This window comes from Callospermophilus lateralis, chromosome 7, assembly GCF_048772815.1.
Source record: "Callospermophilus lateralis isolate mCalLat2 chromosome 7, mCalLat2.hap1, whole genome shotgun sequence".
NCBI classification, from domain to species: Eukaryota; Metazoa; Chordata; class Mammalia; order Rodentia; family Sciuridae; genus Callospermophilus; species Callospermophilus lateralis.
This window is the reverse complement of record NC_135311.1, coordinates 56602361-56617917: the sequence shown is the minus strand read 5'-3', so window position 1 is coordinate 56617917 and position 15557 is coordinate 56602361. Positions and strand designations below refer to the sequence as shown.

Below are 15557 nucleotides of genomic sequence, written 5' to 3'. Positions count from 1 at the left end.
CTTGAGGAAACTGCCCTTAAAATTATAAAATATGTGACTATAGAAAGTGTTCACAGCTATTATTTTCACCTGTGTTTTTAGAATATTCACAAAGGGCAAAAATACTTTTTGTTCAAATATACAGCACTTTTTAAATAACAGATAACCTCAGTTTTTCTTAATTTTTAAGAGCTAACATTTTTATTTATTTTTTTCATGTTATTGTACATTTCTTTGTCTTATTCAGAAAGGTGTTAGTTTTATGCATCTCTGAGAAACATATTTACCTTCTTCTGAAAGGCATAGTTTGGACTAGGTATAGCCGCCACAGTTCACATCAACTTCTGAGTTCTATATTCCCTTGTTGCTTTCTCCATTTTTTTTTATAATTGCAGGACTGGGATTGAATCTCATGCTTAGTCATCCTTCATTCACAAAGCTACATTCCCAACTCTTTTAACAAGTGTGATGAGATGTATCCATCATACAGTACCATGCAGAATGTATCCACCATCCAGTACTACTATGTAGTGCCAGGTAGAATAGTTCCATTGCCCTAAAAATCCACTATGTACCATCTTGTCTTTCTTTCTCTACTCCAACCCCAGATCCTTTCACCTTCTTTTTAGTTTTACCTTTTTCAGTAGGTCACAGTTCATAAATTGATTTTAATTTCCTATGTCCTCGCAGGTGGGGAAGTCTGGCTGGGCACAAAATAACCAAGCCGCCACACAGCCTTGTAGGTTCAAACAGCAACTCTTTATTCCAGAACTCTCACCAGCACTCTACTCTCAAGTCCCAGGAACACACTCCCTCCACCGGGGTCCTTGAGCCAATTCTCCTGAAACCAAGAGAACTCCATGGCAGCAGGATCCGCCCTAATCCCAGAGCAGCCCTATTTCTGGGGCAAGGTCACCTTTCAACCATTCCCTCTGGCTAAATGCCAGGAGTCATTCAGACTAAACTGTGGCTCTGGACACGCAGGATTTTTAATCTTATTGAAATTGGGGTGTTTTGTTTGTTTTTCAAGACTGGGTGTGTGTTCTCAAAATTTCATTATGAGGTCTTTCCTTGGATTAACCTAGCAATTTTTGTTTCATTTTTTATTGTGTCTTCTACATCTGTATTGTTCTTTCTAGAAAGTGTGGAATTGATGAATTTTTATAGCTGTAGCCAAATGAATTTACTTTCTTCAATGAGTTTAACTTTTAGACTCTATATAAGTGAGATCAAGCAGTATTTGTCTGTGTCTGGGTTATTTCACTTGGCATAATATCCTCCAGGTTTATCTACATTGTTGCAAATGGAAAAAAATTCTCCCCCTCAACCCAGTTCATGGGGCCTCCGCCTTCCTGCGGAGCCCTGGTGCCTGGGCTTCAGTAGCTTCTGGTGAAGTGGGGGGTATGGGTGGGGGTGAGGGTGGGGAGTGGGACTCTGCTGGCCATGTCCTCGCTGGCCACTTCGCCACCATCCAGTCTGCCTCCAGGCACCACATGACCCTGGGAATGTCCAGCATGTGTGAAGCCGCCACACCCAGCTACATCGCCTTGGCCCGCCATGCCCAGGCCCCGAAGCCCCAGACAGGCCCCTCTCAGCACCTTGCCATGGAGTTCTCCCAGCCCAAGGTGCTGGCATCCAAGGCACCCTGCCAGTCCCGGACCTGATGCTCCTCCAGCCGCGGGTTGTGCTTGGCCCAGACTCGTCCCCCTCTGGGGATGGGGGGAGGCCCCGGCCTTCGGTCATCCTCTTGTCAGAGCTGTAGCACCCCAGCCATAGCGGGAGTCCCAGCCATGACACTCTGGAGGTCCTCCATGGCCAAGGAGGTCATCTGAATAGTGCTGACTTTCTCGCTCTCCCCTGGCTCTGGCGGCATAGGAGTTCCCCCCCACACCCAGGTTATGGGGTCTCCCAACTGGAGGGGCGAGTCCCCTCTACATGGCTGCGGGGGTATACAAGCTCCCCCCTGACACCCAGGTGGGAGGGGTCTCCCGCCAGAAGGGGAAAGTACCCTCTACCATGACTGTGGTGGTGTAACAGCTCGCCCTGACACCAAGGTGGGAGTGGTCTCCTGTCTGGAGGGGGAGTCCCCACTACCTTGGCTTCAGGGGTATAGGAGCTCCACCCACCACACCCAAGTGGGAGGGATCTCCCACCTGGAGGAGCAAATCCCCTCTACCCTGGCTGTGTTGGTATAGGATCTCCCCCCCGCCACACACAGGTAGGAGGGGTCTCCTGCCTGGAAGGGCCAGCCCCCTTTACCCTGGCTGTGGTGGTATATGAGATCTCGCTGACACACAGGTAGGAAGTGTCTTCTACGTGGAGGGGCGAGTCCCCTCTAGCCTGACTGTGGCTGTATATGAGCTCCCACTGACACCCTGGTGGGAGGGATCTCCTGCCAGGAGGGGCAAGTATTTTCTACCCTGGCTGTGGTGATATATGAGCTCCTGCTGACAGCCAGGTTGGAGGGGTCTCCCGCCTGGATGGGCTAGTCTCCTCTACCCTGGCTAAGGTGGTATACAAGTTCCCTGCAACACTCAGGTGGGAGGGGTCTCCTGCCTTGAGGGGCGAATCCCTCTTCCCTGGATGCTGTGGTATGAGTTCCGCCCCCGCCCCATACACACCCTAATGGGAAGGTCTCCAGCCTGAAGGGGCGAGTCCCTTCAACCCTGGCTGAGGGGGTATAAGAGGCCCATCCTAACTGCAGGAGGGAGAGGACACCGGCCTGGAGAGGCAAGTCGCTGCTACCCAGCTGTAGTTGTATAAGAACCCTCCCACGCCAGACACCCATGTGGGAGGGGTCTTCCACCTGGTAGGGCGAGCCCCCTCTCCCCAGGCTTAGGCAGTAAAGGAGTTATCCCCATTCCCAGGTGGGAGGTGTCTCTCGCCTGGAGGTGTGAGTGGCCTCTACCCTGGCTGCTGGGGTATAAGAGCTCCACCAGATACCCAGGTGGGAAGGGTCTTGCGCCTGGAGGGACAAGTCCTCTCTACCCTGGCTGCAGTGATATAGGAGGTCCCCACTACACCCAGGTGGGAGGGGTCTCCCGCCTCGAGTGGGAGTCTCCTCTCCCCTGCCTGTAGCACTATATGTACTGCCCTGACAATCAGGTGGAAGGGATTTTCCGCATGGAGGGTCGAGTCCCCTCTCCCCTGACTCTGGAGGTATAGGAGGTCCCCGCAACACCCAGGTTATGGGGTCTCTTGACTGGAGAGGTGAGTCTTCTCTACACTAGCTGAGGGGTTATAGGAGCTCCTCCTGACACCCAGATGGGAGGGGTCTCCTGATTGGATGGGGGAGTTCCCTTAATCCTTGCTGCAGAGGTAGAGGAGCTCACCCAGACAGCCAGGTGGGAGGGGTCTCCCGACTGGAAGGGCAGCTCTACACTGGCTGCAGCAGTGTAGGAATTCCCCCTGACACCCAGGTGGGAGGGGTGTCCCGCCTAGAAGGGTAACTCCCCACAACCCTGGCTGAGGTAGTGTATCAGCTCTCCCAGACACCAAGGTGAGAGGGGGTCTCTGCTTGAAGGAGTGAGTCCCCTCTATTCTGGCTGCTATGGTATAGGAGCGCCATCCTCCATGCCCAGATGGGAGGGGTCTCCCTCCTTAAGGGGTGAGTCCCTCTACCCTGGCTGCAGTGGTTTACTAGCTTTCCCTGACACCCAGGTTGGATGGGTCTCTCTCTTGGAGGTATGATTCCCCTCTACCCTGGCTGTGGCTGTAAAGGATCTCCCCCTGACAGCCAGCTGGTAGGGTCTCTGGATTGAAGAGGTGAGTCCTCTCTATACTGGCTGCAGTGGTATAAGAGTTTCCCTACACCCAGGTGGGAGAGGTCGTCCACCTTGAGTGTAGAGTCCCCTCTACCCTGATTGTGGCAGTATATGAACTCCTCTGACAACCATGTGGAAGGAATCTTCCACCTGGAGGGTCGAGTCCCCTCTCCCCTGGGTCTAGCGGTATAGGAGCTCCCACCCGCCTCCCGAAAACCAGGTTATTGGGTTTTCCGCCTGGATGGGCAAGTCCCCTACACCTTGGCTAAGGCGGTATAGAAGCTACTACCATTCCCAGGTGGGAGGTGTTTCTGGACTGGAGGTGCCAGTTACCCCTACCTGGCTGCTTAGGTATATGAGCTCCTCCCCCCATACCTAGATGGGAGGAGTCTCCCGCCTGAAGGAGCGAGTCCCCTCTACACTGGCTGAAGTGTTTGCTAGCTTTCACTGACACCCTGGAGGGAGGTGTCTCTCGCCTGGAGGGGCGAGTTCCCTCTACCATTGCTTTGGTAAACAATCTCCCCCTGACACCTAGGTGGGAGGACTCCATCCTGGAGAGGCGAGGCCACTCTACCCTGGCTGCAGTGGTATAGGAGGTCCCCCTACACCCAGATGGAAAGGGTCTCCTGCCTCCTGTTGCGAGACCCCGCTACACTGCTTGTGGGAGTATATGAACTCCCCTGAACAACCAGGTAGAACAAATATTCCGCCTGGAGGGTCGAGTCCTCTCTCCCCTGGCTCTGGCAGTATAGAAGCTCCCCCATCACCCAGATTATGGGGTCACAAGACTGGAGGGGCGAGTCCCCTCTACCCGGGCTAAGGCGGTATAGGAGTTACCCCCATCCCCAAGTGGTAGGTGTCTCTCGCCTGGAGGTGCGAGTTGCCTCTACCCTGCCTGCTGGGATATATGAGCTCACCAGACACCCAGGTGGGAGGGGTGTTCTGCCTGGAGGGGCTAGTCGCCTCAACCCTGGCTAAGGCTGTATAGGATTTACCCCCATTCGCAGGTGGGAGGTGTCTCTTGCCTGTAAGTGCTAGTCGCCTCTACCCTGCCTGCTAGGGTATATGAGCTCCACCTGACACCCAGGTGAGAAAGATTTTACACCTGGAGCAGGGAGTCCCCTCTACCCTACCCGGGCTAAGGAGGTATAGGAGTTACTCCCATTCACAGTTGGGATGTGTTTCTTGCCTCAGGTGCGAGTTGCCTCTTCCCTGGCTGCTGGGGTATATGAACTCCCTCTGACACCAAGGAGGGAGGGGTCTTCCGCCTGGAGGAGCGAGTCCACTCTATGCTGGCTGCAGCAGTTAAGGAGCTTTCCCAGTTACCCAGGTTTGAGAGGTCTCCCGCCTAGAGGGGTGAGTCCCTCTGCCCTGGCTGAGAGGGTGTACCAGCTCTCTCAGACACCCAGAGGGGAAGGGTCTCCTGCTTGGAGGGGAGAGTCCCCTGTGTTCTGGCTGCTGTGGTATAGAAGCCCCCCCCCCCCATAACCAGATGTGAGGGGTCTTCCGCCTGAAAGGGCGAGTCCCCTCTACCCTGGCTGCAGTGGTATAGGAGGACCCCGTACACCCAGGTGGGAGGAGTCTACCGCCTTGAATGGAAAGTCCTCTATATGAACTCAAATGGCAACCAGGTGTGAGGGATCTTCCACCTGGAGAGTCCAGTCCCCACTCCCATGGCTCTGGCTGTATAGGAGCTTCCAGGACTTGCAGGATATGGGTTCTCCAGAATGGAGGGGCGAGTCTACTCTAAGCTGGCTGCAGGGGTATATGAGCTCCCCCAGACACCCAGATGCTAAGAGTCTCCTGCCTGGAGTAATGAGTCACCTCTACCCCCGCTGTGGCAATATTCAGGCTCTCCCAGACACCCAGATGGGAGTGGTATCCCGCTTGGAAGGGTGAATCCCCTCTACTTTAGCTCTTACCAGACAAGAGCTCCCAGTACACCCTGGTGGGAGGGGTGGCCCCTGCAGGGGCGTGTTTCCTCTACCCTGGTTGTGGCAGGATAGGAGCCCCCACCCCCACCCAGGTGGGCGGGGTCTCTAGCCTGTAGGGGCGAGTCCCTTCTACCCTGGTTACTGCAGTAATCAAGCTCTCCTGGACACCCAGGAGGGAGGGGTCTCCCGATTGAAGGGGCAAGTCCCCACTATCCTGGATGCGGATGTATAGGAGCTCACCCAGACACCCAGGTGGGAGGGTCTCCCGACTGGAAGGACAAGTCCTCTCTATCCTGACTGCAGTGGTTTAAAATCTCCCCCTGACATCCAGATGAGAGGGGTCTCCTGCCTCGACTTGGGAGTCCCCTCTACCCTGGCTGCTGCAGTATAGGAGCTCCCCTTACACCCAATTGGGAGGATTCTCCGGCCAGGAGGCTAGAGTCCCCTCTACCCTGATGCAGTGGTTTAGGAGCTCCCCAGGTGGAAGTGGTTTCCCTTCTGGAGGATAGAGTTCCCTCTACCCCAACTGCAGTGGTATAGGAACTCCTCTGACACCCAGGTGGGCGGGGTCTCCCGCCTGGAGGGGTGAGTCCTCTCTTCCTTGGCTGTGATGGTGTAGGAGCTCCCCCCTACACGCAGGGGGGAGGGGTCTCCCTATTGGAGGGAAGAGTCCTCTCTACCCTGGCTGTGGAGATATAGGAGCTCACCTAGACACCCATGTGGGTGGGGTCTCCCAACTGGAAGTGCAATTCCTCTCTACCCTGGCTACAAAGGTAATAGGAACTCCCCCTGACACCAAGGTGGGTAGGATCCCCCGCCTAGAGGTGGAAATCACTTCTACCCTGGCTTCAGTGGTATTGGAGCTCCCCAGGACCCCAGGTGGAAGGGGTCGCTCTCCTGGAGAAGCGAGTCCACTCTGTTTTGGCTGCAATGGTATGCAAGCTCCCCCAGACACCCAGGAGGGAGGAGTATCCCGCCTGGAGGGGTGATTTGCTGCTACCCCATCTGCAGGTGTATAAGATCCGCACTTCACCAGACACCCATGTGGGAGGTGTCTTCCCCCTGGAGGGGCAATTCCCCTCTACCTTGGCTAAGGTCATATAGGTGGGAGGTGTTTCTCGCCTGGAGGTGCAAGTTACCTCTACCCTGGCTGCTGGGAAATATGAGCTCCACCTGACACCCAGGTGGGAGGGGTCTCCGGCCTAAAAGGGTGATTTTCCCCTTCCCTGGCTGCAGGGGTTTACCAGCTTTCCCAAGACCAAGGTGCGAGGGGTCTCCTGCTTGGAGGGGCGAATCCCCTCTATTCTGGCTGCTGTGGTTTACGAGCTCCCCCCCATACCAAGATGGGAGGTGTCTCCCACTGGAAAGGGCGAGTCCCCTCTACCCTGACTGTGGAGATATATGAGCTCCTCCCCACACCCAGGGGAAAGTGGTCCCTTGCCTTGAGGGGTGAGTCCCCTCTACAATGGCTGCAACAGTATAAGATCTCCCCCTGACAACCAGGTGAAAGGAGGTCTCTCACCTGGAGGGGAAATCACCTCTGCCCTAGCTAAGGCAGAATACAAGCTCGCCCTGGCACCAAGATGGGAGGGGTCACTCGCCTAGAGGTGAGTGTCCACTTTACCCTGGCTGCAGCAGTATGCGTTTCCCCAGACACCCAGGTGGAAGTGTTCTTCGAACTGGAGGTGCGTGTCCACTCTACTCTGACTCTGGTGGTATAGGAACTCCCCCTGACACCCAGGTTATGGTGACTCCCAATTAGAGAGTCCAGTACCCTCTACACTGGCTTAGGGGGTATAGGAGGCCCCCCCATAGCCAGGTGAGAGGGGTCTCCCTCCTGGAGCAATGAGTCCCTTCTACCCTGGCTGTGGACATATACAAGCTCTTGCAGACACACAGGTGGGAGTAGTCTTCTGCATGGACAGGAGAGTCCCCTCTACCCTGGCTTTCGCGGTAAAAAAGCTTCCCTGACACCCAGGTGGGAGAGGTATTCCACCTGGAAGGACGAGTCCCCTCTACTTTACCTTTTGCCATATAAGAGCTCCTAGTACACCCAAGTGGGAGGGATCTTCTGCCTGCAGGGGCATGTTCCCTCTACCCTTGCTGTCACAGTATTGGAGCTCCCTCTGACAGCCAGCTGGGTGGGGATCCTGCCTGTAGGAGTGAGTCCCCTCTACTCTGGATGCTGAAGTAATCAAGCTCCCCTGGACATCCAAGTGGGAGGGGTCTCCCAATTGGAGAGGCGAGTCCTCTCTACCCTGGCAGCAGAGGTATAGGAGCTCACCCAGACACCCAGGTGGGAGGGGTCTCGCGACTGGAAGGGCATGTCCGCTCTACCCTGCCTGCAGCAGTATAAGAACTCCCCCTGACACCCAGGTGGAAGGGGTCTCCCTCCTGGAGCTGTGAGTCCCCTCTATCCAGGACACCCAGATAGAAGGGGTCTCCCATCTGGAGGGGAGAGTTTTCTCTACCCCGCCTGCAGTGGTATAGGAACTCCCCTATACCACCCAGATGGGAGGGGTTACCCACCTGAAGGAGAAAGTACCCTCTACTATGCCTACAGTGGTATAAGATCTCCCTCTGACACCCATGTGGGAGGGGTCTCCTGCCTGGAGGAGCAATTCCCCACTACTTCGTATTTACTGAATTAAAAAAAAGTCCTAGAACTGTTGCTCAGTGGTTTAGTGTCCTTGGGTTCTACTCCTGGTACCAAAGGGGGAAAAAAAGAGGAGAAAAAGAAAAAGTGATTTGGGTACCTTGTTCTTTTGCTGAATAAAATTTTGGGGTGTGGAGTTTTAAAAGCTGTCATTCTGCCTATCAGAGGAATAGGTTGTTATATGTTTACTTGATTTAAAAAAAAATAAATGACAGCAGAATGCATTACAATTCTTATTACATGTATACAGCACAATATTTTATATCTCTGGTTGTATATAAAGTATGTTGACACCAATTCTTGTCTTCGTACATGTATTTGTATAATGATGTCCATCCTATTCCACCATCCTTGCTAATCCCTTGCACCCTTATTTTCCCTCCAACTTCTCTGTCCTATCTAGTATTTATCTATTCTTCCCATGGTTCCCCTCCTTACCCCACTATGAGTCAGCCTCCTTAAAGCTGAGAAATATTTGGCATTTGTTTTGAGGGGGATATTTTAACTTCACTTAGCATTATCTTCTCCACTGCCATTCATTTACCTGTAAATGCCATGATTTTATTATCTTTTAATGCTGAGTAAAATTTCATTGTGTATATATGCCACATTTTTTTATCCATTCATCCAATGAAAGACATCTAAGTTGGCTCCACAGTTTAGCTATTGTGAATTGTGCTGCTATAAACATTGATGTGGCTGTATCCCTGTAGGATTCTGTTTTTAAGTCTTTTGGGTATAGTCTGAAGAGAGTAATACCTTTGTCAAATGGTAATTCCACTCCCAGATTTCCAAGGAATCTCCATACTGCTTTCTGTATTGGCTGTACCAATTTGCAGTCCTACCAGAAATATATGAGTGTGCCTTTTTCCCCATATCCTCGCCAACACTTATTGTTGTTTGTCTTCATAATAGCTGCCATTCTGACTGGAGTGAGATGATATCTTAGAGTAGTTTTGATTTGCATTTCTCTGATTGCTAGAGATGATGAAAATATTTTCATATGTTTGTTGATTGATTGTATATCCTCTTCTGAGAAGTGCATGTTCAGGTCCTTGGACCATTTGTTGATTGGGTTACTTTTTTTTTTTTTTTTTTTTTTTTTTTTTTTACAAAACAGATGTTACAGAAATGGAAAAGAAGAAGTTGACCACAACACAGTAAGAACACTGGGGCTTCAACTCCCCCCCCCCTTTTTTTTTTTTGGAGAGAGAGAGAGAGGGAGAATTTTAATATTTATTATTTAGTTTTTTTGCAGACACAATCTGTTTGTATGTGGTGCTGAGGATGGAATCCGGGCAGCATGCATGCCAGGCAAGCATGCTACTGCTTGAGCCCCATGCCCAACCCAGTCAACTCCCATTTTCAGCCATGGACAGATCATCTCTGCACACAGTAGACATTTACAGATCATCCCACCCAACCACTGCAGAGCAAACTTCCTTCTCAACAGCACAGACACATTCTCCATTTATTCTCAAAATAAATCTCCATAAATTTAATAAGAATGGAATCCATAGCAGGGGGAACACCTAGACAGTTACAAAGCATGGGAATTCTTCAGCATGTTCCCCAACAACCAATGGGTCATTGAAGAAATCAAAACATTGTCATGTATGTAAGAAATAAGAAAAATAAATAAAAATAAAAAGAAAGTGTAAAATGCCTGCAGAACAATGAAAAGGGCCACACAAGATATTCAAACTTGGGGATACAGCAAAAGCAATTCTAAGTGGGAAGTCCTCAGCAAGAAATAGCTTCATTAGGAAAATAGATCTCGAATAAATTGCCCAATATTGCATCTCAAGGAACTGGAAAAAATAAGGATGGGTCATGCCCCAGTTAGTAAATTTGGGAGAAGTAATAAAATCATAAAGCTTCTCATGTAGCTGGGATCCCAGGCATGTGCCACTGCAACCTGCTTTTCATACTTGTTTGTTATTGTTTTGGCGACCAGGCAGTGAACCCAAGGGCACCACATCAGTGAGTCCCAACTCTGGGTAGGATTTTGAAACAGGGTCTCACAAAGGTGCTTACAACCTCACTAAAATGCTGAGGCTGGCATTGAATTCACGATCCTCCTGCCTCACATCCTGACCTGCTAGAACTACAGCTGAGCACCACCAAGCCAGCTTTTCCAGTTGTTTTTGGAAGAGAATCTTTCAGGACATCAATTTGGCCCACCTGTCCAGACCAATTAAAGAATGCATCCCATTGTTTTCATGTGAGTTGTAGTTCTTTCTTTTCGAATATTTCTAACAGATAGATAGCTCTATTCCAATTAAACCTTCCCAATGTGGTCACATCATTTTTGGATTTATTTATTTGTTTACTTATCTCTGTGATGCCTTGGATGGAACCCAGGCCCTTTCACATGCTAGCAAGTGATCCACCAATGAGAAATGCCCCCAGCTCCCTGAGTTAGCTTTGATGAAGTTCACTCATTTCTCTAGAATAGCATGGTTTCTGGGCTTTCTAAATTGTGGAGATAAAATTGGCCAGTGTTCCAGAAAGGGCTGTAGAGTCTTTGGATAGAGGTGCACAAAGGACTCTGCATCTTTCAGAGGCCAAAGAGTGAAACCCAGTCCCCACTTCCTGACCCGGCCACCTTTACAAACCAGGTTCTGTTTGTTATGACATCCTACAGTTGTGTGCTCGCTCACAGCACAAATTGACCTAGATTCAAATGATGAGAAACTCAAATAGAGGTGCATACTTTATCCCCAGGTATCTGAGAAAACAAAGTGCCCTCAAGATCCTTCCAGTGTTCAAGGGGTCTGGAGGTACCAGAGTATCTTCAAGTCCCTTTTTAGTCATGATAACTCTTAAAAGAACACATGATGACAGATCTCATTATGCAGACCTTCCTTAACTTTATTTGATCCTTGAATCCAACAAAATAAATGCCATTCAGAACCTTCTGCCTGCCTCACACGTGCAAGCTAGACTTAGAGCCCGAGAAAAGGAAATATCATAAAGAGGGAGCAAGGCACAAAGATCACTCTGTGGGTGACAGAGAGGTAAGCTGTGCTTGGCCCAGACTCTGCGACCAATTCCAAGAGTGAGCTGCAGTCTTCTGACACATCAAAGTGGATTCCAGTTCACTATGTGTAAAGAATTATTCAAGCCATAATTAAAACACATCCACAGGCAGCTTTAGAATACCTCAAATGAAGACTGAATGGACCTTGTTCTCATCCTTGGATGAGAAACTAAGGCTAAGGTCGCTGCACAACTTCATCAGCCCAGTCCTCAGTGGAGGAAAGTGTTAGAGGAAGATCTCTCAGTTATGTGCTACCCGCTACCCACCACCTGTGCTTGTAATTGATTCAGTTTCATTTTGAAATATTTACAAGTGTTATCTACCTATATGATTCTACTATTTTGCTGAAAAAGAATTTTGGTACCTTCAAGGGGCACCAAAGTTTTAATTGTGGACAGACTACCTAGCTGGATGACAGGAAAGTTTTGGTGAGGCCCAGAGGCTCTGATCAACATGTAGCATGGACACCACCTGCAGCACTGGGAGTGGGACAATGGGGCCTTTCTTATGCACAGATGCCCTTGCCCAGCACACCCAGAGACCAGGACCTGAGGTTTCTGGGTCTACATGGAGACCCAGGAGGAAGAACCAGCATTGAATGTCTGGGTGGCACTGAGATCCACTGAGAAGAGGTTTTCTTGCAATGGCTCATGTTCAATGCCTACATTGAATGTTCCAATCCACCTGTGTGAACCTGCATGTGTTAAGCCACAGAGTAGCCACACATCATGACCAGATTTCAGTTAGATACCATGACTTCCTGGGGCTAAACCTCATTGTTCACTAAGTACCCCATGCCTTCTTTCTCCATCAGCACCTGCAGAATCCGAAGGTTTCATTAGAAAGCCAGGTAAATCCAGTGCAGAGGATGTCACAAGATTAACCTTGAGATTCTGTTCATTTCTGAAGAAATGGGCAAGCCATGAAAGAAAGTAGCATCTTCCTCTGCCCATCAAGCCTGAATCCCATTCTAGAAATCCAGGTCCATGTATGTCTCTATAGACACATGTTCTGAAGGTCCTATCCTTGGAGGTCTTCCCTCCAATGGAGCCCCCTGCTGTACTTTCCTTCCCCATCCACACTTCAGGCAATGTCTGAAATGGTGGGCTCTGTGTTCCCTCTAAGGTGACCTTAAATCCTGCTTATACCTCCAATTGCCTAGCAGTACACTTTTAAAACACACCCAACTAGGCAGCTGTTGGACAGGAGCAGTGAATGAGGCCCTGATTATACATGAACTTGGAGCCACAACGACGGCAGGGAACAGTACAGAACACAAGGATGTTTGGCTGCCTAAAGTCCCTCACTATTGCTGTCAGCTCAGCACAGAGTTGGGAACATCTCCCTGGATGGATGGTACCCTGGGCATCATAGCTCTCCAGAGGGGCAGGATACAGCTCTACGCTCAACTGGCTCAGCCTGGCAGTGTGAAGCAGCAGGTCCCTCAGGGTTGACATAGAGAGGCGGTTCCCATGGAAGCTCAAGATCACAAGCTGGGAGCAGCAGCTCAGGGCAGGCAGGAGGGCTTGGAGCTGAGAGTCAGTGATCCCGCAAGCTGCCAGGTCCAGGCTTTTCAGGGTGGTTGCAGTGCTGTCCAGTAGGATTTGGAGGGGCTCCAGACTGAAATTCGTCAGTTTGATGCCCCTCAGTTCCAGGTGTCGGAGCTGTCTGCCGTTTGGATATCGTGCAAGGTATTTCCAGTCAGAATCTGACAGTGGGCAGTTGGTTATTGAGAGGGTCTCTAGGGGGGTCTTCAGGTGCCTAAGAAAAACACCAGACAGTTAGTTTTGAGGAGCAATGTCAAGGAGGGAGAAGACAAATTTGCCCAAACCCAAAGCCACCCTGGTGATCTGACAATGGTCCACACTTAGGATGCTGCCTTTTGCAGAATCTAGTCATTCACATCACCCCATGTCACATTGAGCCTTTCACCACATCTCCTGTGAACAGATGAGTCCACATCTCTGTGTCCCCTCCTCACTGCCAGGCAGAAAGTCACAGGTCTGGCCACAGGAGGTCATGTTATGAAGGACAAATTTGGGCAGGATGTAAAAAAATTCACTGGGGTTAACCCTCTGAGAGGCTCACACCCTATATCCAAAGCAAGATTTCCAGCCCTGCTCCTGACCCTTATACCCAGGATCACTACCTGGAGTTCAGAACAGCCTTCCCCAGGTGGGTATAGAGGCAGGTCCTCTGCTCCCAGCTGGGGAGCACAGAGCTTCCCTGTTGACAGTTGTCAGTGTGGGGGCATCCCTCCTTCCAAGACCTCTTCTCTACCCACTTTCCACCACCTTTGCTGGACAGGCCTCCCACGGAGGGAACATCAATTCCATCCCTAGCTTCTGTCCCTTCCAACTGGATTCCCAGCAAGGTGGCACTTCCAAGACTCTGGACCCTCATTTAAGAATCTACTCCAACACATATTATGTGAACTAGCTTCAGGATCCAATAGAAACAAAAGGATGGGTTATTTACCTTCCAGTGTCTTATTAACCATGAGAGTGTCAGTGCCTGGTAGGTGCAAATTTCCTGTAACTGGTCTGCATACGGTGCTCACCCCCCATTACTCACCTCAGCACCTGTTCCAGATGGCCCTCGAGGAGGAAGACAGCATTGGCACAGAACTTCTGCAGGCAGTCCATCCTGAGGAACTGCGAGGTGAGCTGGGCAATCAGCTGCTCCTGCTCCTTTGGGGAGGTGTAGGCAGGCACATAGACCTGGGAGACAAGCAGCTTCCTCAGGTTCCTCATCTGGCCCAAGAAAGGAGCACAAGCAGCCAAGGTGGAGGGCGCCCAGGCGCAGTGCACTTCCACCTTCTGGACAGAGTCCAGCTGCAGCAGCCTCAGGACCTTCCTGGTGTGACCAGTGGGTTTCCCAAAGATCTTCAGCCTATTGCAACACAGGTGCAGCCTGTCGCTTCTCTGTCTGACCCACAGGAACAAGTGGGTCAGGAATACATCCAGGGGTCTTTTACTGAGGCTCAAGTCTATGACTATCTTGAAGGGTGGCTTAGCTGCAATTGCTAGACCAAGTTTTGATGTTCGATTCTTCTTAATGTCCTCTGGTGAGCAGGCATCAACCATGGCTCCAGACCACATCCTCCAGAAGTTCTGGGGAACATTCCGCAAATCCAGCGCCTGCAGTTTCCACCTCCTGTGGGGATGACAGCAGAGTTTCAGCCCTGAGGCCCCTTCCTTCACCTCTCAGCTGCTGCCCCCTGATCCATCTCTTCCTTCTGTCTCACTTTTCTCCATCCACTTCCCTCCAATCCAGCCTGGTGCCCCAACTTGTACAGACTTAGGCAGGGGCAGGTATAGCCTCCTTTATGTGTCACCACAGCTACCACAAGCACGTCCACATCTGGAAGCCTTTCCCAGATGGGGCTCAACATGGCCAAGGCCTCTCCACCCCTCATTGCTGGCAGAACAGGAAGGCTGTGGTGCACAATTCAGCACCAACTCTCCCTGCCTATACCCATCCCTTTCCTGGCACCGAGGGTGCTCCCTTCCAGGCCACCTAGGTCCCCCTCACCTGGGGTGATCCTGCTGGGCAATCAGCATGTCCAGCCCATCCAGGGCCACTTGGACCATATCAAGCTGTGGCTTCCTCATCAGGGCCCCCAGGGGCAGGCGGGTGAAGGGCCAGGCCTGCACCATTTTCTTCAAGACCTCAGTGTGTCCCCTGCTGAAGGCCTCCACAAAGAGTGGTGGGAAGAGCTCTATGGGCAGTTCCTCCAGATCCAGGACAGCCCTGGACTTACTGCTCAGCAGGCTGCACCCTGCCAGCTCCAGCAGCGTGGGTGGGGACTGGATGCTCATCCTGGGGAGTCTGAATGAAGAAAAATCCTGGAAAATGGTCCAGGGAAAAGGTCACTATCCCATCCATTGCCAGCCTCTGGGAAGAGGGTACTGGGAAGTCGACAAACACACCTCACCCTTATGGGGGAAAGCTTTGGAACATTATTTTGTCCTTTTAAAAGGGGAATTGGAGAGTCATGTGACCTAAACAGTAGGGTCCTAGATTCAACAACTATATGGCTGGAAATAGACTTGCCCTCATATTGATGACATTCGTTTTAATTTTTTTAAAAATAAGCATTTATAAAGCATGTGCCTATATTATAAAACACTTGGAAATTACAACAGAGTCTCATGGATATCTGTTACACATGTGAGATT

At 50.9% G+C, this 15557-nt stretch overlaps 1 protein-coding gene across 1 annotated transcript; it reads right to left on the bottom strand.

Moving 5' to 3' along the window:
• Positions 1–12563: 12563 nt before the first annotated feature.
• On the bottom strand, positions 12564–15197 carry LOC143404304 (PRAME family member 12-like). Its single transcript, XM_076862522.1, has 3 exons — positions 14911–15197; positions 13951–14532; positions 12564–13137 (listed from the first exon to the last, which is right to left on the bottom strand). The coding sequence occupies exons 1-3, from the start codon at positions 15195–15197 to the stop codon at positions 12564–12566; spliced, it is 1443 nt and encodes a 480-aa protein (XP_076718637.1).
• Positions 15198–15557: the final 360 nt, after the last annotated feature.

Bases quoted from the DNA above. Each gene is read 5' to 3' on its own strand.
- LOC143404304 (XM_076862522.1), bottom strand. From the start codon at position 15,197: ATGAGCATCCAGTCCCCACCCACGCTGCTGGAGCTGGCAGGGTGCAGC. The intron at 14,533-14,910 runs GTGAGGGGGACC...TCATCCCCACAG, and splicing joins GCCCAGCAGGATCACCCCAG to GAGGTGGAAACTGCAGGCGC. The intron at 13,138-13,950 runs GTGAGTAATGGG...TGTTTTTCTTAG, and splicing joins CATCTGGAACAGGTGCTGAG to GCACCTGAAGACCCCCCTAG.